This window comes from Centroberyx affinis, unplaced genomic scaffold (genome assembly GCF_046629955.1).
Source record: "Centroberyx affinis isolate AG114_WGS23_722 - 3 ecotype Tasmania unplaced genomic scaffold, CSIRO-AGI_Caff_v1 ptg005676l_1, whole genome shotgun sequence".
In the NCBI taxonomy this organism is placed as follows: Eukaryota; Metazoa; Chordata; class Actinopteri; order Beryciformes; family Berycidae; genus Centroberyx; species Centroberyx affinis.
This window is the reverse complement of record NW_027282863.1, coordinates 527,250-549,813: the sequence shown is the minus strand read 5'-3', so window position 1 is coordinate 549,813 and position 22,564 is coordinate 527,250. Positions and strand designations below refer to the sequence as shown.

At 41.0% G+C, this 22,564-nt stretch overlaps 1 protein-coding gene across 1 annotated transcript; it reads right to left on the bottom strand.

Annotated features, from left to right (window-relative positions):
* Positions 1-283: 283 nt before the first annotated feature.
* pom121 (POM121 transmembrane nucleoporin) lies at positions 284-21,798 on the bottom strand. The gene is made up of 13 exons (XM_071547111.1): positions 21,230-21,798; positions 17,844-18,059; positions 16,973-17,122; positions 14,497-14,577; positions 14,159-14,330; positions 13,985-14,073; positions 13,801-13,880; positions 13,543-13,664; positions 13,327-13,426; positions 12,424-12,690; positions 9,013-10,497; positions 6,430-6,537; positions 284-5,690 (listed from the first exon to the last, which is right to left on the bottom strand). The coding sequence occupies exons 1-13, from the start codon at positions 21,796-21,798 to the stop codon at positions 5,590-5,592; spliced, it is 3,540 nt and encodes a 1,179-aa protein (XP_071403212.1). The 3' UTR covers positions 284-5,589.
* Positions 21,799-22,564: the final 766 nt, after the last annotated feature.

Here is a 22,564-nt window from a genome sequence, read left to right as displayed (position 1 = left end):
AGCCTGACTAGAGCACCAAGATGAGGATCATGATCTTTTACAGTGTAATTACCCACCCCCCACACAAACCAGTAAGTCAGGATGAGATTGTGGACTAGAGTCCCACTGAACTCTTCAATATGAATTATTGAAATGATGTTGGAGAGTTGTGTGTACATCAATAACATGTTTAAAAAGGTTAAAATGAGTATACTAGCTGCAGTGCCCTACCAACTGCTTTCACTATGGCAGCTGAATTAAGACTGACTAGTGTCATCTTTCAAATTTTTATTTAAAACCAGTACATTTGAAGACATCACAGAGACCTTGTAGAGGAAAGGTTATAATAATACACTGCCTTGCTCAGGTCTGCACATTTCCTGAATGTACAATATCCAAAATGCAGACATCTACACACATACACACTCATACTGCCACACACAATACACTCCCTAGATTATAGGCACACCATCTAATTAGGAACACACTCTTCAAAACTGTCAACTCCCAACTTTTCATCATTTTGTGTCAAGTACAGTGAAACCTTTTCTGGTCATTTGGTTCAGGTCTGGAATATTTGTGGACATTCGTAGGTGTATGGATTTAACAATCAATGGGTTAACCTATTACACGCGTTCAACACTTAAGGCTAAATTATTCCTCCTTGACAAGTATGAAAGGTATTAACTCATCGTAGAAATCCTTCATTAAATATTAGAATCCCAAAACTGTCAGCAGGTTACATGGATTGCTCTTTGTGCTTCTCCTCAGTGTGTTAAGACTAAAACAGGATGTTGTACAGCAGTGATTCTCAACCTTTTTCATATCAAGGACCCCAAATTTTAGTCCACATTAGGGCCACAGACCCCCATTTGATGAGATTTTGTCTCTTGAACCCAAATCTGAGAATATCTTTATTGTTAGATATGATTTTGTCCAGAATTCCATGACTATCTGTATTGTAGGTAGAGAGATAACAGTGAAACTTTGATCAAAACAGTCATTCTTCTACATTCTCTAATTGTGTTAATTTCTCGCAAATGAAATAATGGTGAAGTTTAACAATTGATCAATTTGCTGGGGACCCCCTGGAACCCCATCAGGGACCCCTGGTGGTCCCCGGACCCCACGTTGAGAACCACTGTTGTACAGCACAAAAATGGTAAAATAATTACCAAAGCACTTTTCAATTGCCACTTAAAAACTTTCAGTCAAGTACTGTTCTGGCCTCATCTGACAAAGGAAACTGGAATGTTGACTAATGGTGAAAAATAAAGGAGAAGTTCAAGCAACCTAACTTTTCCTGAAGAGCTGAGAACAATCAGTCAACAAAACTGGAATGATGCTGTGAAAAGAAATAGATGAGAAAAATGAACGGAAATGTATATGCACCAGCAGAACAGGCTCACATTCTTTTATCTTTGTCAACAAACACTTCCACAAGTCACACACAAACAACACTGTACAGAGCCAGACGGGCTGCTCACTATGAAAAGACAAACTGCATTCACATTGAAGAGTCCTTATACCAGCCCTAGTGCACTCATATATTAAAAAAAGAACTCTTTAAAGGAAATTTCGAGACCTTTATTCCACCACTGTAATATGGTTGAGGAAAGTGGAACGAGAAAAAAAAAAAAATACTAATAGACATGTTTTAACCAACCGCCTTAATGAGCCAAGCTTGAAGGAACTCCAAAATGAAACCTGCTTGAAATAGAAAAATATATATATATATATCTTCTCGCCATTTTTTTCTTTTTAGCATTTGTTGTAACTAGTTCAGCCAAATCATGCCCCACATATAAATCCACACATCTCTGCATCCTTAACTGGCTTGTTATCGTCAGGCTAAAAATGAGTTTTCCGTAACCCAACTCGCTCCGAACATCACTCGTTCATTTCCGTTCGAAGTCTTCAGTTCGCAAAATACGGAGCGCACGGTTTGTCATTAAAGACGACAGTTGCCTCTTCGGTTCCCTTCAGTCCTGAGTTTCAATCCAGCACGAAATGTGTGGAGCAAATCACCGCTCAGGTATGGGTGTAAATTAAATTAACTTAAAAATAATAAACATTTTTGGAGTAATTTGTGGATTGTATACACAGACTTTTGAAGGATATGTTGAAAAAAAGCAAAGTAAAGTTTCTTTGAGATGCCACTGTGACTTGACTTATTGGTCCATTTTGTCCCAATGATGTACAAAATCTACACAATTTCCAGCCTAAAAATACATTTCAAACTATATAGCTGTCTCATATTGTCACTGTGAGGTTCCATTAAACAGTGCAAAATGTCTTCCAACTAAAGAAAAATAAATCCAGTGGTAGGGCAGTCTTGGCACAAGAGGCGGCGCAATATCCAATTCTGCATTGGGCCTTAAGGCCTATGTCCATAGGAAAAAAAAGACTCCAGGTAGACCCATGTCAATCACCACCAATGAGCCACCATTCACATGACCACCTCCAAGCCTGACTCACTGTGGCTAATCTACAGTAGTATCAAGCAAAAACACCATGGAGGATGTTGCGTAGGCAGGAATCATAGCAGAGAAAGGGGGGTGAGTTTATACTTTTGATACATAAGGACATCTGTCGAGTTTGATTTTAATTCATTTCACCTTGGTATAGTATGTATACAGATGCAAGGGCATTGTGTTGTACATCCCATCTTTACAAAACTCCAGACTAAATTTGACTTGTGTGGAACTACTAAAAAAGGCAATGGGAGAATAGAGACTATCAAAGAAGAAATTTTATCCACATAGTATTTGAATTGGCTGGACATATTAACTGAGTGGTCCGAGGCAGAAGTCCTCATACCACTGCGACTAGCCGATTCAAATATTTCAATGCAGTCCTGAAACTAAAGGTGGAACCACTGTAGCATAAGAACTGTGACCACATACACCATCCTTCTGGGAACTCAAATTGTGCATTCACACTGTGAGCAACATGCTCAACGAGTCAGCAGAAGCCCATCCATTTCTTATACTAGAGCTGACCAACCAGAGAAACTCAGCCGATGTGTGGACACTCCAGCTGAACTATTCATTGTCCTCAAACAGCCAAAAGAAGTTGATTACAGCCATTCAAAGCTTCCCAGTTCTCTACAAGTTTTATTTTGAAAGACAGCAGGAATAAACATCTCAAAAATGATGCTTGGAGAATGGTTCCATCCATTGTCGGGGTTGATAGTAAACTATGAAGGCATTTTAGTTTTTTCAGTTTGTTTACCATTAATGCTACGTAATTAGCACTTGCCAGCTAGCTATGTTAGCTCATTAAAACAATGTGATGTCATGGAAGTTAATACCAAAGCAATGACAAACACATGATTTGCCTGTTCAAAACTTTGTAGCTGCACTGACCGCTTCATAGATTCATAGATGCAATCAGAGCCTCTGTCAGAACAGAGCAACATGTCAACCAAGTTGCTCACAGTGTGAATGCATGTTAAGGATTTGGAAAGAGACTTTGTTTTGCTTCCTTACGCTTACTACTCTGGATGTAACATGACACAATGACTAGGAGGATAAACTGATGAACATCATGTAGGCAAAAATTCAGAATGTGCATCGATGTCTGCGACGAATTAACACCAGATTCCAGTTATCACACTCTCCTATTCACATTACTGTTTCTCCGGAGATTCAGCTGTGAATACGGCTTGAGATTACCATCAGCCAGTGTATATTTTCCAAAGAGTTACATAAGAACATCAGCAGAGGGAGAAAAAAATTGTCATTCATATCAAGTTTGAAACTGGAGTATGAGGATTCAACCTGGATTTATAATTCACATCCTTTCTATACTGGTTCCCATTTACTCCGTTAGGGTAATATAGAGCCACGCAGTCCCAGTTGAATCCTTATAGAAACACACTGAGATGCAATTCAGATGGAAAATAAACACGACGATAGGCTAGTCTGGCGATGCTTATCGGCTGCAGACTTGAAGAATTTCTGACTACACATGAAAAATGTATTGTCTCGACATACATTCCACACCCCTAAATGGTGGAAACGTGAAAAAGGCTGTGGTTTTTTTAACTCCTAATCCAATATGAAAAACTCAACTGAAGCTGATCTGCATTCTGCATGTCGTATCGGAAGAAGCAGAAGAACAGGATAACATCTTGTTGCTATAATTTGGAAGTGTCGGAACTCACTGGAATGGCCACATCCAAAATCAAACATTTTATTTATGAATTTAAAATCAAACATTGCTTGCTTTGCCTAAGTAAAATTGATTGTATTGGTGTGAATATAACTGATTAGTTCTATTTTTATTATCTTGGACTGCTGACATGGGTGGATTTGCTGCAGTGTTTACTGGCTGTGTTGACACATTTCCACAGCTGCCAACCTGGGAAAACCCAAATCGCAGCTCATATTTACTGTAAATCCAATGACATGACAAAACAAAAACAATGCATCGCTGTCCGGATTCTTAAGAAACTCATTCTTTACGTACATCTCCATTAATATTAGTTTAAGGAGTCAACTGATTTACAGAAACCTCACTTTGCGTTGATGTAATCCTATCAGATTTGATATTTTTCAGTGAAACCAAAAGGGTTTGGTGCCTGGGAGTAAAGAGAGGTAGTCTGGTACAAATAAACACATACCAGGATTTAAAGATAGTATCAGGATAAAAGATTATTTCATAGGCTTGAAGTCTAAGAATTGGCTTTGGTTTGACAGCACAAGTGTAGAGTAGTCATCCTAATGATATATCGACCTGTTAAATACATGAATGTTGGCAATCATCACAGTATCACTTTCAAAAAAAGACCGCCCTCCGAAGGACTGGGAATGCTTACAATGACAAAGCACATGAAACAAGAATACAAGGGCCTGCGCTAGCTACAGTAAGCACTTAAACAAATGTACTATGTTGCCCTTTAAGTGCAGAAATACATTATCATTGATTTACAGGGGTCAAAGCCAATTCTTAAAAAAAAAAAAAAAAAATGCATACATCTCAAAGCAACTGTACATTTCCACTGCAGTGTTGTATAGCTTGAGGATGTGTCCTTATCTGAATTAATTGTGCATTAAGCTCTATTTAGACATAGCCTAACATATTCAGAGAATCTGGTCAGACCTGAAACATTTTGGTTACATACAGACCCCAGGTGCTTCATATAAAAAATAAATGTTTTAGCCAAGGTTGGCGCTCCGTTTCTTTGACTTTCTGCTTGGGACAAAACAATGAGAGAATCCAAGGATTGTAAAGGGAAAAAAAAAATGTTGATTAGTTTGGATTTGCTTTTGCTCAGAATCAAACTCTTTTCTCTCTTTTCAAGTATAATACATTGTTATGGATCCTTCTTCACGGCCCCACATTCCCTCACTGGGTCATGTAGTCAGCTGGGCAGCATTGAATTCAGCTAGCTGATGGACTCCTGCCAACTCCTCTGCAAGCACAATGGTGGGCCAGCACAGGCCACTGGAGGAGGGACACCAAGCAGAGGGGCATGACGCTCTGGTCAGGGGGTGCTGGGGTTAGAACAGACAGCTATGCTAGCCAGATTAGCCATAGCAGCAACTTCAGCAACAGCAAACAGTTTCAAGTCCTCTGGAGGCTGTGTTGGACATGCATAGCAGGTTATTTCTTCCTGGTATGTTGCCTCCGGGCCTGCAGCCTCTGGCGGGCCCCCAACGGCTTGGATCCAGCCCCGATGGAAAACGAGGGAGTTGCTGGAGACCCTGATTACAAAACACACAGTGTCTCAGTATTAGGGATGGGGAATAAAAATCCAATATAAAAAAAAATAGATTGACTTCTGTAAATTTTAGCAGCATTTTGAGTGCCTGAGCCAGACTAGAACACATTTTTTACTGCACGCACACTCTGACCATCACCATCTGCCCTGAACACTCACACGCAGGTTGAAATTAGGGCTGAACGATTTTGAAAAAACGTATTAAAATGATTATGGTGTGATTTTTGCGGGGATCTGTACCAAACAAAGATGTTTTCTTAAGTCTGTAGTCTGATGTGTAGGCCAGGACATCTCTGCAGCACCACAATATTTACTTTAAAATGGTATTTTGACACATTTCACCTTTAACAAATATTGCGCCTCCTACGATTTGAAAATTGCAGTAGGCCATATTGCGATTTCGACAAAATTTTCGAATTTTTTTTTACAGTCTATGGCGCTTACATAAACACACACATGGGTGGTACATATAAAGTGTGTCATCACCAGTTTCACAACTAATGACAAACTGCTTGACATTATAGTGCCAATAAAGAATTCAAACCCTGTTTTGTCTGCCTTGTTTGGCACTACCTGCAACTGAGCAAAACATGTTATGGAGGGATCAAACTCCTCCTCCTCCTTTTTCGCCTACATTTTGACTTACCTTCACTGAGGACAGCAAAGTTGACCAACACAATAGCCCAAAAACTCACTGTATTCCTTTACTGTTAATGACTTACCAAAAGAATTGGGTGGACCAGTGTTGAAGGCTTGGACAGGAGTTCCAGGGCTTCCAAAGGGTATGGGACCAGCAGCAGCACTCTGGCCAAAGGTGGGGGTAGATGTCCCTGGAGACAAAGCAACATTAATTCAATTATAAAATTATTTCCTAAATTTGTTTTTAATTTTTATATACTACTTTTTTTTTTTTTATACTAGTCCAAAAGGAGACAAATTTTCTAATTTTGTGTTGTTTGTTTTATGTTTAATATGACCCATGAAGACAAATTCCTTGCATGTGCAAACTTACTTGGCTAATAAAACCAATCTTTTGTGAAACAAAAAATAAATACAAATTTATTCCAAGTATCATCATCTTTCTCTTGTAAGTAGTGGGGAACATGTTGACATTTTGGCAAAATTCCAGTTTTCAATACTTGCTGGGTCAAAATTTTGTTTGAGCGCATTAGCTATAATAGCTTTTGCAACCAAACGAAAATCTCCCATGAACTTTAAATTGCATCTCTGATAGGTAGAATAGAAGACATCCATCCATAGCCAGCAGCCTTGCTTATCAAAGTACATAATTGACAAATTATGAAGATTTGTAATTGAAAAGACATGCTACAAATAATGAAATACTGTGGAACATAAACTAGGAGGCATATTAAAGAAATGCCTGTCCTCAATTATAGGGGAAAACAAGATGCTCTGGGCTGGGACTGGGAAGTATAATGAAAATTAACCAAAACGGACACGACAAAGCTTTTATCTACCTAATTTTCGATATGTTTGGTTAACATGTTACAGTGTTATAAATCTTTGATTAAAAAGTGTTACTGTTTACAAATACCTAACTAGCACATGGGAGTTTGGAGAACTTTAAGTTCCACTTTTGTTGCCTGACTGATAGAGCTTAGACCGGTGTTGAGGAGGGAAGCAACACCGGTGTAAAAATGCCACCACCACCGTGACAACTCTAGTTGGCACCTATGGAGGACCAGAACTGTCATTTTAAGAAATCAATGAATGAATGAATAAATAAATAAATGCAACAATATAAACAATATAATATAAACAACCACCGGTACTGCTCTGTATTTATTTTTTCAGAACTGGAACGCGCATTATGTCATCAAATTCACTCCCGTCAAGCAACTCGGGGCTAGTGAGATCCAATATGGCATTATCAGTGTATGACACTGAATGTGGCGTTTAGCCCAAAGGAGAGAGACCATCTCTCAGTCAGAGACGCCCTCTAGAGGCCATCTCATGAAGCGACATGTCACTAGGCGTTACCTGACTGACTGACTGACTGACGCATGACCTGAATTTGCTGTGTGTTCCCCTCGGCTGCGGCGTGGGGAAAAAAAACATCCACTAGAAAAATGTAAATAATCTTTCAGGAATTGATTATTATTGCTATTGCGTAAATTATTATTGTTCAAAATCAAGCGGCCAAAACCACGGGTGAATTTTGAAGCCAATAAGGAAGTGGCTGAAAGCTGCAGTTCCTCTAACGTCCGCTAGCGTCGGCTCCAAAAAGACTCCAAATCCCGACCAACTCCATTCATGTCTATGGGACCACAGCCCAACTTCTCACTCAAAATATAAAGTCAATACATTTTTTCAACAAGAGATTATGGTCTCAGTAGCTAATTTTACTTCTTCTAATATGTGTCCATATGGCGTTTTTCAAAATTATTGCATCATGAACGGGATATAACAGTTATAAAACAGGGTAGTTTTCCGTGTGATTGACAGGTCGCCTGTCCAGTGATCGCGCGGGTTGCCGATAACAGACCAATAGCAGGCAGCGCTGTGGGAAACCCCCGCCTTCGCTCTGGCTGCTCCGGCTCCAAAAAATGTCAACATGACGGCGCTCGTAAACGCCAACTTTTGGCTTCACACTATCTTTTTTTTTTTACAGTCCATGTTCAAAATCCAATAAATACATTAGGAGATATTTCAATATACCAACTAAAGGTCATACAACCATGATGGAGACTCATATCCTACATGTTAGAAACAACACGTATGATATTCAAATGTACCAACTAATGGTCATACAACCACGATGGAGACTTGTACATGTTAGAAACAACATGTGATATTTCTAGAGGTGGTAGTGGATATTTTACAGACAAAATCATACAAAGTCCAAAGCCACTTTTGAACAGTTGTATAATAAAACTGAACCAGTCATGCAAGGCCTATGTCATTATTTATCTGACAAATGGATTCCTCACAATTTATCACAGAATTTCCATAACGACAAAAACTTTTCCACTTCCACAAGCGACAGGTAAATACTTTGTGATATTGAGGATTTTTTTTGACATTTTGACATTGCCATTCATCTTTTCTAATTTAGAATTTGCAAAACAACTACTTGGACGGAAACCAAGCTAATTACTGTATTTTGTTGCAGTTATGTCACTCTAAATGGCTATAGACCTAATAAACAGTTGTGCTCCTAAAGATTTCTTTTCATCCTAGGAGCAGTGGTTCTCCTTTGAGAAAATCTCAGTTTAGAGGCCTGCTGTGGATGGGTTTAAAATTGAAATAAACAAGCAAGAGCAGATGTCTGCTTTATTCCTCACCAAAAACTGGCTTGTCAGTTGCAGCAGCCCCAAAGCTGAAGCCTGCCATCTGTGGTGCAGGGTTATTGGAGACTGGAGTTCCAAACTGGGTGCCTGAAATGGCAGCACTAAAGTTAAATCCACTGGAGGCTGGCTGAGCAGGGCCAGAGGGTGTCTGCTGAGGTGCAGTGCTGCCAAATGTGAAGTTGGCTGAGGAGACGCTCTGAGTCTGGGTTGCTGCACCGAAGCTTGGGGCAGCTGAGGGAGTCGTGGTGCTACCAAAAGCAAAACTAGTTGAGCTGGTTCCAAATGCTGGTTTAACTGGGGTCCCAAAGCTAGGCGCTGTGGTGGCAGCAGCTGCCCCAAACGTGAAAGGAGCCGGGGCGGGGGCCGAGACGGGTGTGGACGAAGCTCCACTGGATCCAAAGGTGAAAGGTTTCAGTGGTGCTGCTGGGGAACTGAAGGCTGACGGGGCCGCCGGCGCTTCAAACGTCGACTTCCCGAAGGTGAAGGTGGATTGGGTGGTGGAGGCGGCGGCGGCGGCGGCAGTGGTGGCAGTTGTGTTGGCCAAGGCGAAGCCACCAAAGGAAGCGGTGGTTGGGTTCTGGATGGTTGCTGCCTGGCCAAAGCCGAAGACCTTCTGGGTGGCAGGAGGGGGGGCCAGCGGTGTGTTCGCAGGCATGGTGGCACCAAATGTGAAGGTGCCATTAGAGGAGGTTGTAGTGGCAGCAGTGGGGGCAGCTGGAGCTACAGTGGTGGTGGTAGCAGCTCCAAACTGAAAGGTGCTCCCTGTAGCGGGGGCAGGCGCTGAGGTTGAGCTGGTGCTTGTTGTGGATGGGGTGGACCAGTTTCCAAACAGGGATTTGCCAGCTGGCTGGGCTGCAGGGTCTGTGGTGGTGGTAGCGCTGGTGGATTTTGTTGTTCCAGCGGGGATGTTGGCCAAGCCAGTGAAAAGTGACGGGGCAACTGTGCTGCTGCTCGTTAATCCACCAAATACTGAAGATGTACTGGTGGAAGAAGCTTTAGGCGCCGAGGTGGTGGCTATAAGGGATGGAGGTTGTCCGAAACCAGTGCTTGCTGTGGTACTTCCAAAGATGGGCTTAAAGGTTGGGACAGCAGTTTTGTTCTCTGGGCCTGATGTGGCTGAGGAGGTGGTGGTGGCCACGAAGATGGGCTTGAACCCAGATGCTAGCAGATGGTTGGCGCTACTGGCTGACTCTGTGCTGGTGGCTGAGGGAACAGTGGCACCCGCTGGGTTGCAGGCTGAAGAAGCAGTTGGTGTGCTGAGCTGACCGGCCAGTCCAAACAGGCTAGCTCCAGCCATAGTGGGGGTGCTGCTGGGAGCCTTGGTGGCCTGGCCCAGGACTTGGGTGAAGGCAGAGGGCTGGTTCACACCTTTAGAGGTGGACTGGGACAGGGAGGTCGGGGGCAGTTGTGGGGCATCAAAGGTCGTCGAAGGCTTCAGCGTTGAACCACTTGGCTCTACAGGTGTGGTCGATGTCGACACTACAGACACAAGCAGATGAATTATGGAGGAAAAACAAGATGTTAGAGACAAACAAGCATATGGATGATTAATAAATGTTATATGGGATATGGGGTGTTCTAGATGTAGTGTCACAACCTTGGGTTATTATTGCTATTGTACGTACTTTTTCATTGCTTGAGTTCTTGAGCTTGAATGTCTATGTATGTGTGTATGTGTGTGACAGCAGTCGATAGGTTGTGACCACTGATTGGCCAATTGAGGGTGTACTCCCCCGCCAATCGTTCCCTCCATCCTCGTTTCCAAACTAAGCCTTTTGTTATCAGACCATTATCTTTGTTTAGCACTAATTGACTGTATTCAGCGGACAGGCATTAGGATGGACATTTTGTGATTTACTTGATTCCTTCTACATTCAAGCAAATCTAGTCTTCTGTGCCCTATGTCACGAAGCATGTTTCATGATTCAGTGGGGAAAAGGAAACAGAACATAAGCACACAACCAGAACATAATAAGCAATTAAACAATAGTAGAAAAGAATAAAACAATAAGAGCAGTAGATTATAAATAATTGTGGGGTTATGTAAACATATGCTGTCGACATTTTCAATACGTTTAGTAAACTAAGTGTAATGTATGGGAAAGAAATGGATTACTAACATTATATTCTTCTCTCAAGAAGAACCAACTATTATAATGAATACATGTGAGCAATACAAGAACAGTGTAATGGCAAAAGTAACGCTGGGGCCAAGACCAGAAAAGACTGCAGGACTAAAATTGCAGAGTGTAAATGCAGTGTAAATACGCTTATGACTGCCCCATCATTTAGTAATAGTAGTATAGGACAATATTATATCATCACATTGGGGCTGTGAAAATAATTTCTTTATTCACAAAGTCGGCCTCATGATCGGCTGCAATGTTGGGAACATGGGCGCAATTCATTCATTCTCAGGAATCATATGAAAGTTTCAGCACACTTAATATACAACAGTAAAGACCTCTTTTATATTATATTTTATAGCCAGAGTGGGCAAATGGCCTGGAAACAACAGAAACAGATATCTCTGTAGTAACGCATGCCCTGTACAGTTCTTTTTATTACTTGTCTCATTCATTTGAATACAGTGTTTCTGTTTATATCTGGTTTTGTAAATACATTTTTTGCAGTAAAGGCAATTCTAATCTAGGAATGGTGATGCCATTTTTTCAGAGAGCGACTGATGAGGTGGTGGGCTTTTTATTAGGTTTGCACCGAGTATGAGTACTCTGGGGCCGGATCGGAGCCGATACTGATACTACAGAAAGTATCGGTGCACCTCTACTTTTTGTACATGTGGATCGAATAGCCTGGGGCAGGTTAGGTGTACAGCCTCAGTTACCATAGTGATGTACCCCACTTAAAAGTGAACCACCTTTGTGACATCAGAAACGCCAGGTTAAACCTGAAGTTACCCTGCTAACCCCATTAACTAGCTCCACAGTATACCCATCTGGTAAAAATTGTAAATAGTGTATGGCCTGTAGATATTGAAATAGTAATTATATATTTTTTTCTTTTTATTTTGTGTAGGTCAGTTAGTTGATTACTAACTGACCTACACAGTTTGCCCTGTTTATGTATGTTATTTTGGCCATGATCTGCCCTGAGGTCTGTGCTTTTTACAAATAAAAATAAATTCTATTCAGTTTTTGGCTTGTAACTAGTGTGCCAAGGTTTTGGTTTGGGAACAGGGGAAAGACTATCTTTCATGTTGTGCCTCCCCGTAGACATTTGGGGCATAACAATCGGTTATTGGCTTGATTGAATGACCTAAATTATTTTGTTCGCTACCTCGTATGAATGTGAATTAGACTACTTTGTAGAGCTGTTGCATCACGAAGATGACATCAGAACTTCCCTTCTTGGGGATCCATTCAGTCCAAAGTAATGTAATCCTACCTGCAGTGGTAGTGGCAGCTGATGTAGAGCTAGCTGGAGTGTTGCTCTTCATCCTCAGAGCCTCTAGCAGTGGGTTGGAAGCTGATGTCAGTGTGCTGACACTGCTGACTGGACTGGGATCCAGGTTGATGACTGGGATGGGAGAACTGGAGGCTGTGGACAGCGGAGCTGCCAGTAGGCTGCTCAGGGTGGTGGTGGAGTTGATGGACGAGGCCAGCTGGGAGGAGGTGGTGGCTGGAGAGGAGCCAGGCTTTTCTGGCTCTGGAGCTAGATAGGGACAAAGCAGGCAGTCGGGTCAGGGTTAAGGGGGTGGGGTGAGGGGGGCTCTTGGGCCCAATGGTCCCTCAGATTGTCCTGTAGAGTGAACGGCTTCAAGACTGGAGACTTTGGGGGGGTTAAAATAACCTGGCTCTAAACCCACCTCAAGACCTAGGGGAAAAGAAGGAGAAAAGCTAGACCTGACCTGGTATTTGTTCTGTGTGACATAAAGCCGGAGAAATGCCTGTGCACATGCCATGGTAACCATCTCATGCCGCAATAAGCATTCCATCCACCTGTGCGTAAGGTGTGTGTGGAAGTTGGGCTATCAGCGGGAAACTGTAGCCAAATCGAGTCTAATGCAGACTTTGTTTCAATTTACGCAGGCAAAACTACAAATATCAACTGAAACATCTTGAATGTTGAATTCAAATGTTTTTGAATGACAAAATCAAGCATTTATTCAAGACAGTCATTAATTGCACTTGTATTTGAACACTTTGGTAGTTTAACCGAGGCTTTAGTCTTTACTATTACTCCACAAGAAAAACAGATTCTCAATTGAATCAATGGATTTATAAATTAAATACAGTAGTGCAGAACCAGATGTTAGAACAATTCAGTCCTATGGGTGCTGCTACTCACCAGGTTCCTCCAGGACCTTCTGGATCTTGCTGAGGGCAGCTTTCTTCTGCTGGTCCAGGTCTTTCACAGTGATAGTGTAGCCCAGCTCTGGAGGTGGGGGCTGCAAGGAGGCACCATAATTACAATAAAATAATTTAAGCCACTGTGACCCAAGGCTGAAAAAGGCAGGTATTTCTTGCAGTCAGAAGTGCTGTTTGAGAGTGTAGTACTCCTAACCAGAGAGATGTGGTCGCCCCGGTGGCTGGACACCAGCTGGATCTTGCGTTTTCGCTTCCCACCACTACCAGTAGAGTCTGATGAGGTGGTGACTGGGACCTTGGGGACTGGAGTCAGTATGGCTGCAACAATACATCACACAAGGGATGCAGAATTGTTTCAAATACAACTAAAATCACATCTGTTTACTACAAAGGACAGAGCTCGGTATCGCTCCTGAGGAGGCCGACAGCTGAGATAAATGTGGATAAGACTTACAAGTAATGGGTGCTTTGTCAGAGGCTGTCTGGTCAGACCTCACCGAGGACAGTGAGCTGGGAGATTGGCCATCCTCCTCTCTGGTAATGAAACCGCACATTACAAAATGCAGTATTGGATCCAATGTCAACTGAACTCACCAGGACACAGGAAACCAGCATACAGTAGAGGAGCAGAGAAATACCTGGGCTTTTTGGAGGCTCTCTCTGGCGTCTGAGAGCGAGAAGAACCAGGGCTGGACAGAGGGGAGCTGGGTGCCGAGGCTTTCTTCCACTGTGAAGGCAAACATGGAAATCAAGCTTTGCACCAGTGCCTCATGTCCGTTAACACCTGCTGTAATTCCATTGTTAGGCGCTACCTGGCCGAAGCCTTGTGAGGAGCTGTAGGAGCTACGGATGGGGTTTCGCAGTGAACCCAGGGTCCCTCTGGGGGTGTGGCCTCCGCTGCCGGAGCTGATGGAGGAGGTGCGAGACCTCTTCATGATGGACTCCTCCGCCACAGAGTTCATCCCTCGCTTCAGGCTTCCTGGCCTGGAGGAGAGGGGAAATTATGCCCACTTGCATTCAGATATCCAGACTATACTTACCCGGTGCTATGGCCACAATGGTTCACAACGCCAGGTCAAATACACAGTCAGTCAGCCTCAACAAACAAAGTCATTTTTAGGGGAGCCATTTAAGAAATGTTTAAACTCACTTGGGTACCAGCTGTAACGGCGCTCCATTGGGCAAAAGGGGCTCAAAAGCAGAATGTGCACTTCCACCGCTGTCGCTGCGTCTGAAAAGGGTTTAGAAACACGCATAATGCTTCAGCTGATGTCATGAATCCATCCAGCCCTGGATAGCAGATGCGGTCCAGTCCAGTCCAGTGCAAGAGCATATATGCAAGGATCTGTTCATGTCCTCTGTAAATGTTCTATGGACTACAATGTCAATATAACCAACTGCCCCATTACAGCTTTAGATTTTTTAAGTAAAGATGGAAATGAGTAGACAAAATATAAATATTATCTGATTATAGCAGTACATTGTGGTCCTGAAGTGTGTAACATGAAAGCAACGTATATTGTATATGTCTTTCTATTCTTAATTCAGCAAATATAGTACCCAATATCCAATTAGGACCTTCTTCTCATTCTTGTTAATGATTCACGTATGAGGAATCCAAATAAATTGTCAAAATCCACCCACAAATCCTCCCAACCCCTATATATATCAGTTGTTTGACAAGTAGTATGAAACTGGGCCTGAAGCTGGGAGTACTGCTCATACTATATGATGTAATCTCAGTGAATATGGCGAAGGCTATTTTGCCCCATACAGATTAATGATGGAAGTTATGGAAGAGATTAGTTAGTGACAGCTCCAATAAAAAAAAAAAACGTAATAAAAAAGTAAATGAGATAGATTTCCTTCATTTAGTTTTTTTGGTTCCTGACTGGTTTAATCTCAAAAGGGTTTCCTTGGTTTCATCAAGAACTATCCAGTCTAAACCATCCAAAAGAAGCTGGTTTAATATTCTATTTAGTATCTACAGCATCAGTAACACCCAGGAAGCACAATTCCATTGCCTTTATGATTGTTAAGTAAATTATCACCAATATCGTGATATCGTAAAAGAAGTAACACAAAAAATATCAGGAAAAATATCACAATTTAGAATCTTGTTAATATTGCCCAGCCCTACATTATGGTCTTATTCACTACCACGTTGTTAACCATGCCCATGAGTTTTATGAATATGGGCCCATGACATTGGAACTGATGTAGCCTAATGGTTTGTGTTAGTAACAAAGTGGAGCATTTCTCTGTTCTGAGCTAAAATAATTGCTCACTTTTTTCAAATTCACTCAGTGATGGAGTAGTTTGTGAACTGCAATATACTAGTTAAGTAAAAAGGTAACCAGATGGACGTTGACTGTAAGACAAATAATTCAATATCATATTATTAATACGAAAATTAAGTATTTTGGACATTTTATTGGAAGATGTTACTGATATCTTTGTGTTTTAATTCTCAGAATCCTTGGAACTCAACATGAAATGTGTTGTGCATAATATCCCATATGGGCCAGGAGTTTGATTCTACCTGTTTTTAAGGACTGACTCTGGATTAGCTATTTTTTCAGCACTGTGGAGCTGCTTATGAGACTCCTCCATACTCCATAGCACTGATCCAGAATCAAACTCCTGCCCCTTCAGTATTAACTTTTACTCAAAGTTACACTACATAAAGTATTAACTTTAGTGGTCACATAGCAAAACGGACGAAACTGCACCATTTCTGCATAGAGGTGGAAAAATTACACCCTCATAAGCACCAGCTGACATTAATTTATGAAATTAATGTAAAATCAAAGCCGTTTTGGCAAGCAGTTTTCTCAAGATGCTGTTTTGATCATTCCAGCATGACAGATTCTACAGTAGAGGAAATATTGCAGCAACATCTAAAAATAAAACGATATATTATTTATATATATATATACACACATATATATATATATATACACAGTATATATATACAGAATGTACCAGTTAAGAGGTTCATGGTTTCCTCTACCATTTTCTTTGCCAGGCGGCCGCCCAGCCAAACTCGCGCGCAGCCGGTCTTGGACGAGGAGTTACCAATTTTTTTTTACCAATAAATAGAATTATATATTGGAATATAAGATGAACAACTTCAATGACTTATTAATATGGAGAGGGAAAAATCACCAGATTCACTGAGAATACATTAAATATTATGAAGAAGCAATACTCCAAGGCCCGCTTCATACTACTTGTCAAATATAGAAAACTGATATTGTACAGTGGTCAGTGAAGTGAGATTGGCAAGGGTTTTGGGGGGGGGGGGGGGGTTGTAGGTGGATTTTGACCATTTATGTCGATTCTTTGTGCGTTCATCAATAGAAAAACAGTACAAATCAGATGTTGGGTACTCTATTTACAGAATGCATCCTACCAGATTAAATTGTCCAATTTGGTGCAGTCAATTCGTTTAATTTGTCACTCATCAAATGATGTTTCTACAAAATAATGTTACAGGTCTAATAACCTTATCCATTTCCAACTATAGTAATGATTTCAGAACAATCTGAGATGGTGGGTGTTGAAAGTCACTTTTCTGTGTAATTCTGTATTTTCCCCCAACAGACACCATTTCCCCCTTGTACCTTCTTTTGCTTTTCTGCTCGGCTGTAAAGCTTCTTTCGTCGTCCTCCACCTCTCTCTTGCGGCTTTCTTTGAGCACCTTGAGGACGGTTTCTCTGGAGCAGGGGTCAGCGGGGGTCCTGGGGCCTCCAGCACAGCTCGGATGGTCCAAACTACAGAAACAGGAGTCAGGACAACTCTGGTCAATGGATTCAGGTAAGATCACATTCAAACACAGCACCACAGAGCGATCAGACCAATATCGGGCTTTTATTGACTATCCGATATCTGCATGAAGGCACCTCCTCAATGTTTTTTTTTTTTATTACAAATTTTTCATTTCATGGCAGTAATGCATCTCAGTTTCCCTACCACTGAATAGGTAATAGAGGTTTTAGTGTCCCATGATGGTCTAAATGCAGTGTCAGAGGCTTTTCCACTCTGACAATCAAAATTCTGTGGGAAACACTACAAACACACAAAATTTTTGGTATGAAAATGGCTAAATTTAGATATTAGGTTAGTAGTTGGATTAGGATGGTAGGTTAAATCTATGTTGTTAATATCTATGTTATTGTTATTATCTTTTAAATCTCTTCTTAAGACTAACGTTTATAGACTGGCTTGTATGTGGGCCAAAATGTCTTTTTTTTCTTTCATTTTTATCCATTAAGTTCTTTAGGACCCTTGTATTCTTTTTTCCCCTTTTGTTCAATTCCTTGTGTTACTATATAAAACACTCTGTAAACTCCACTTTTAGATAAATGCCATAAAAAAACCCATAACCATAGACCACAGAAGCTGAACGCCGACAGATCACAAAAGCTATTCCATGAAGCTAGGGAGGTGGGTAGAATAACATGTAGGAAGAGAAACGTGAACGGTATGGATTACAGTGGAGATCTGGGGGTGCTGTGGTCTAGCCTGGCGATCTTGATGGTGACGGGGCTGAGGATGGCAGGGGAGTTGCGAGGGCTGAGGACGTTCTTCTTCCTGAAGCCGTCCCACTGGGCAGGAGGCAGGACACCCACCGAGGAGATGCCCGGCTGCTGCAGGGGGTAATGCCGCTGGGGGGTGATGGTGAACCGGCCCACCGCGCCCAACGGCTCCCTGGGAAAAACAGTGACACGACACTAGTAACGCACATATCCAAATGAGCCCATTCTGTACATTATCTGCTTCTATTAGTGAATATATTGACAAGCTGTAGATATATATATTTTTATAAGCAACCCATTTCTACATCATACAGCATACGGCTGTGCAAAAAATTCGATACAGCTGAGTATTGCAATTTTTTTCCATGATACTGTATCGATTTTCCAGCCCCTCGTATCGATACATTAAAAAAAATTATTCATGTTTTAAACTGATTTAAAATGTCCTTCAATTTCCCTCAAATCCCTTTAAATTAAATAGTTTTGACTCAATTTGTCTGCTGAGTTATCAATATAATGTGATGTACATATTAGACTACCCAGGTGGTACACAGCAAGTTGTATTTTCAGCTCTATTTTTTAATTTTCAGTAAATTATGTAGAGTATTGCAATGTATCGCAATATGTATTGTATCGCAATGTATCGTGATACAATCGTATTGTGATACCTATCGTATCGTGAGGTCCTTGCCAATACTCAGCATTAATACAGTAAAAAGAAAAGCAATTCAATCAATGCAGAACCGTTTTTATTCATAGATAAAAGGCTACAGATTTAGAAAACTCAAATATATTCAACAATCGGGCCCTTAATCAACGTTTCTGTTGTATTTTAATAGAAGGGAATAGAAACATTTTTTTCCTTCTTCTGCCGTATCGCAATTTACTGTAAGATGCTTCAGACTTGAAATTTTGCACAGTGATTGGAAATAGTGTGCAAATGCTGGTCAAAGAAAAATCTTCAAAATCACCCTGAAGAGGGCGCTGTGTGTGTGGGCCTACAAACTCTGTGTTGGATTCATTCTCAATAATCTGTTTACGTGAGTTGGCTGACTGAAATGAAGCGAAGCCTACGAAGCCAGTTCAGGCAGACAGCTTGAGACGCGCTGCAGACACACGATACACTAGTGCTGAACGATTTTGAAAAAATATCTTATTGTGATTATTTTGACTGATATTGCGATTGCGATATGATTTGCGATATTAGAGGAAATTATCATTTTTACATCATTATTCTCATTTTCATTGTATTAAAATGATTATGGTGTGATTTTTGCAGGGATCTGTACCAAACAAAGATGTTTTCTGTAGAATATGATGTGTAGGCCAGGACATCTCTGCAGCACCACAATATTTAATTTAAAATGGTATTTTGACACACATTTTGCCTTTAACAAATATTGCGCCTCCTGCGATTTGAAAATTGCAGTTGACCATATTGCGATTTCGATCAAATTTCGATTAATAGTTCAGCCCTAGTTGGCTGACTAAAATCTGATTAAAAAGTGTTACTGTTTACAAATACCATTAGAACACATGCAACGTTGATAGAGCTTTGACCACCCTCTGGTGGTGAAAGGCAGTATAACCGATATGACCGGCGTTGAGGAGGGAAGCAACACCAGTGTAAAAAAATTGCACCACCATGACAACTCTAATTGCTACCCATCTCTTCATGTGCTAAAGGGGCTAATTGATAAATTGGCTTTTACTGAAGCCTGTTGGCAAGACAAATGCATCTTGCATGCTCTTAAAAGAGCATATTGCTCGGGTTTTAGTGCAGGACATAGCTAGAGCTGCAACGATTAATCGATTAATCGATTAGTTGTCAACTATTAAATTAATCGCCAACTATTTTGATAATCGATTAATCGGTTTGAGTAATTTTTTAAGAAAAATAAGTCAAAATTCCAGCTTCTTAAATGTGAATATTTTCTGCTTTCTTTCCTCCTCTATGACAGTAAACTGAATATATTTGGGTTGTGGACAAAACAAGACATTTGAGGACGTCATCTTGGGCTTTGGGAAACACTGATCCACATTTTTCACCATTTTCTGACAATTTTTCGACCAAACAACTAATCGATTATCGAGAAAATAATTGACAGATTAATCGACAATGAAAATAATTGTTAGTTGCAGCCCTAGTCATAGCCATATTCAGTTTCTAACTGCTTCAATTGTAAGATCAATGTTTAGCCTACAATTTCATCCACCATTGCTCACTTTGGACTTCAAACTTCACTCTGATTATGCCATCATCCAAGAACCTGCCCATAAATTGAATAATCCAACATCCTAGTGATCAGACTGACACAAAACAAAAAATATAATAGGAGATATCAATAAGTATTATTTAAATATAATATTTGGACTAGGTGGGGATGGCGCTTTTGATTGACAGGAGCACAGCAAAACATCAAATAACAAATGACTACGTCAAAGAACAGCCATCGAATAGTGAAATAATGACATCTACTGGCGAACAATAGACCCACACCTTAACATAAAAATTAGATGTGGTTGTTTGTGTGTGGGGGGTATTTAATTTATTTTTTTTAAATGCCATTTCATTATTTGATGATGTGAGCATTCATTATTTGTGATCATTTGTTATTTGTAGGTTGTATTCTTTATCAACATATGTGATAATTTGTTGTTGGATTAAGGCACAAATCCATAAATCTTTAGCCTATTAATTTATAAATGAAAGTATTCATTTTGCTGGGGACCCCCTGGAACCCTCTCAAGGACCACTGAGATTCCTACTTTGAGAACCACCAACTTTAAAAAAAAAAACCCTCAATTCATTTGGAAATCTTTAAGCAGGTGTGAGAAGGTATGAAAGGTCTGGTCCCAAGCAAACCATTCCAGTAAAGGGTCTGGGATTTGAGATTGTGATTTATCCCACAGAATGGAGATTTTTCAAGTCCAGTTAGCATGCACTTGGGCTGTATGATTTTGATCATTTAAGTATATGGATGTACAGATAAATTGTTTTAACTATGAATTATCGGTCTACAACTTTGATATTGTAAGTTTCATACCGGGACTTATTTTGAAAACTTAATAGCTGAAGAATTGTTGCTGTAGCTATGTAGTGCACATTTTACATTCAATTTCAAAGAGTGGACACATGTTGGATTAATGTCTGTGCTCCAAATATGTGACAGACCAACCTGTAAAAATACGTATGCAGGCTGTAGAGTTAATAACTCAAACCGCCAAAAGGATGAGACGCTTCGCTCAGTAAAGCAGACATAGCCGACGGTTAGTGATGTTAGCTAGCTAGCACCAATTCCACTACCTACCGCCTACTGATACATTTCATCATGAACTTACCCAGCGAATGACAGCCTCCTGTTGGGAGTATAGACCGCATGGTTGGGTCGGGAGAGCCTCTCTCGGAGTTGCTCTCGGGGGTTTGGCCCCAAACTTCTCCCGGCTCTCGGCCTCCCGGAGCCGGCGGGGGGACTTTCTGCTTTCGCGATGTAACTTCCCATGAGAAAATCTCGCGGGCTGAATAGAAACGACTCACTTGCTAAGGCTTCTCTTCGATAAATCCCAGTTTCACAAAGTCTTTGACGGGAGCGTCCCTCCGACTCCCCGGTTTTGTTGCTGCGACTCCCCGGCGAGGACACAGACACGCCGTTCACCCTCCTACCCCACAACCACCGCCGGAGCACCCCCGGGACCGTCAGTCCAGGCCGTGGATTCAGGCCTAACCTGGCGGGAAGCGGTTCTCCGTTGTGATAATAACACGCAATACAACAAATTGCAATAATTAACGTAGCGTAAAGAAAAGTAGGAATATAATAAAGAGCCAGACTAACTACGCCTAGAGCAGAGAGCAGCACTAAGTGTTTCTCTCTAGGAGACATGGCGGCAGCGCGCCGCCGGAGGACTCTCATATCCCATCATGCTGCTCTTCTACTACTGCTTCGTGTTCTTCTTTTTCTGTGTTTATTGGTCGCAAAGCAACTTGAAGGTGCATACCGCCACCTAGTGTGTAGATCCAAATTTCTGTGACTACCTCTTACAAATCTAAAGAGTGCCCAATATATTTACCTTATGTCACAATGTAAACTTCAGTCGTGCCTCCCTGACCTTATCCCAGTATACTTATTGTTTTTAAAACTTGTATCAGTAGGCTACCTGGAGAGTTGACAGAACTCCATGCTTTTTTCTCGCTTCACATTATTTTATTAATACAAAAACTGTTTACAACAAGCTATACATTAAGTTGTTGTGTACATTCAAATCAACAGAGAAGGAAAAATAAAGAACTATGCTATGCAGTATATACATGCCACAAACAAACATTATAACATTAATGATATAAAGACTTTATACAGTTTGCATGTTTCTATAGTTTTCGCAGCTTCTTGTTATTCAGTGTTTGCATTAATCTTATGTAGGCCAAGACCCATACCAACCAAGACCAAGACTTTTTATGGTCAAGACCTAGACAAGACCGAGACCGAAAGAGTACGAGACCAAGATCAAGATCGAGACCGCTCGCAATTTACGATTGTGAATGTAACACCAGGCCGTCCTATCTAGCTCTATTACACCAGACCCTAGCCAAAATTCAGGAAAAAGCGCCTAAAATTACAAAAGAAACTTAAGATGAATGTTGAAATAGATATGTTTGATGTAATGCTATATTTTAGTCAA

Excerpts from the sequence above, each read along its gene's own strand:
- pom121 (XM_071547111.1), bottom strand. The coding sequence starts at position 21,798 with ATGAGAGTCCTCCGGCGGCGCGCTGCCGCCATGTCTCCTAGAGAGAAA. Across the intron at positions 12,691-13,326 it reads GAAGGTCCTGGAGGAACCTG|CTCCAGAGCCAGAAAAGCCT; the intron begins GTGAGTAGCAGC and ends GTCCCTATCTAG. Across the intron at positions 6,538-9,012 it reads AACTGACAAGCCAGTTTTTG|GGACATCTACCCCCACCTTT; the intron begins GTGAGGAATAAA and ends CTTTGTCTCCAG.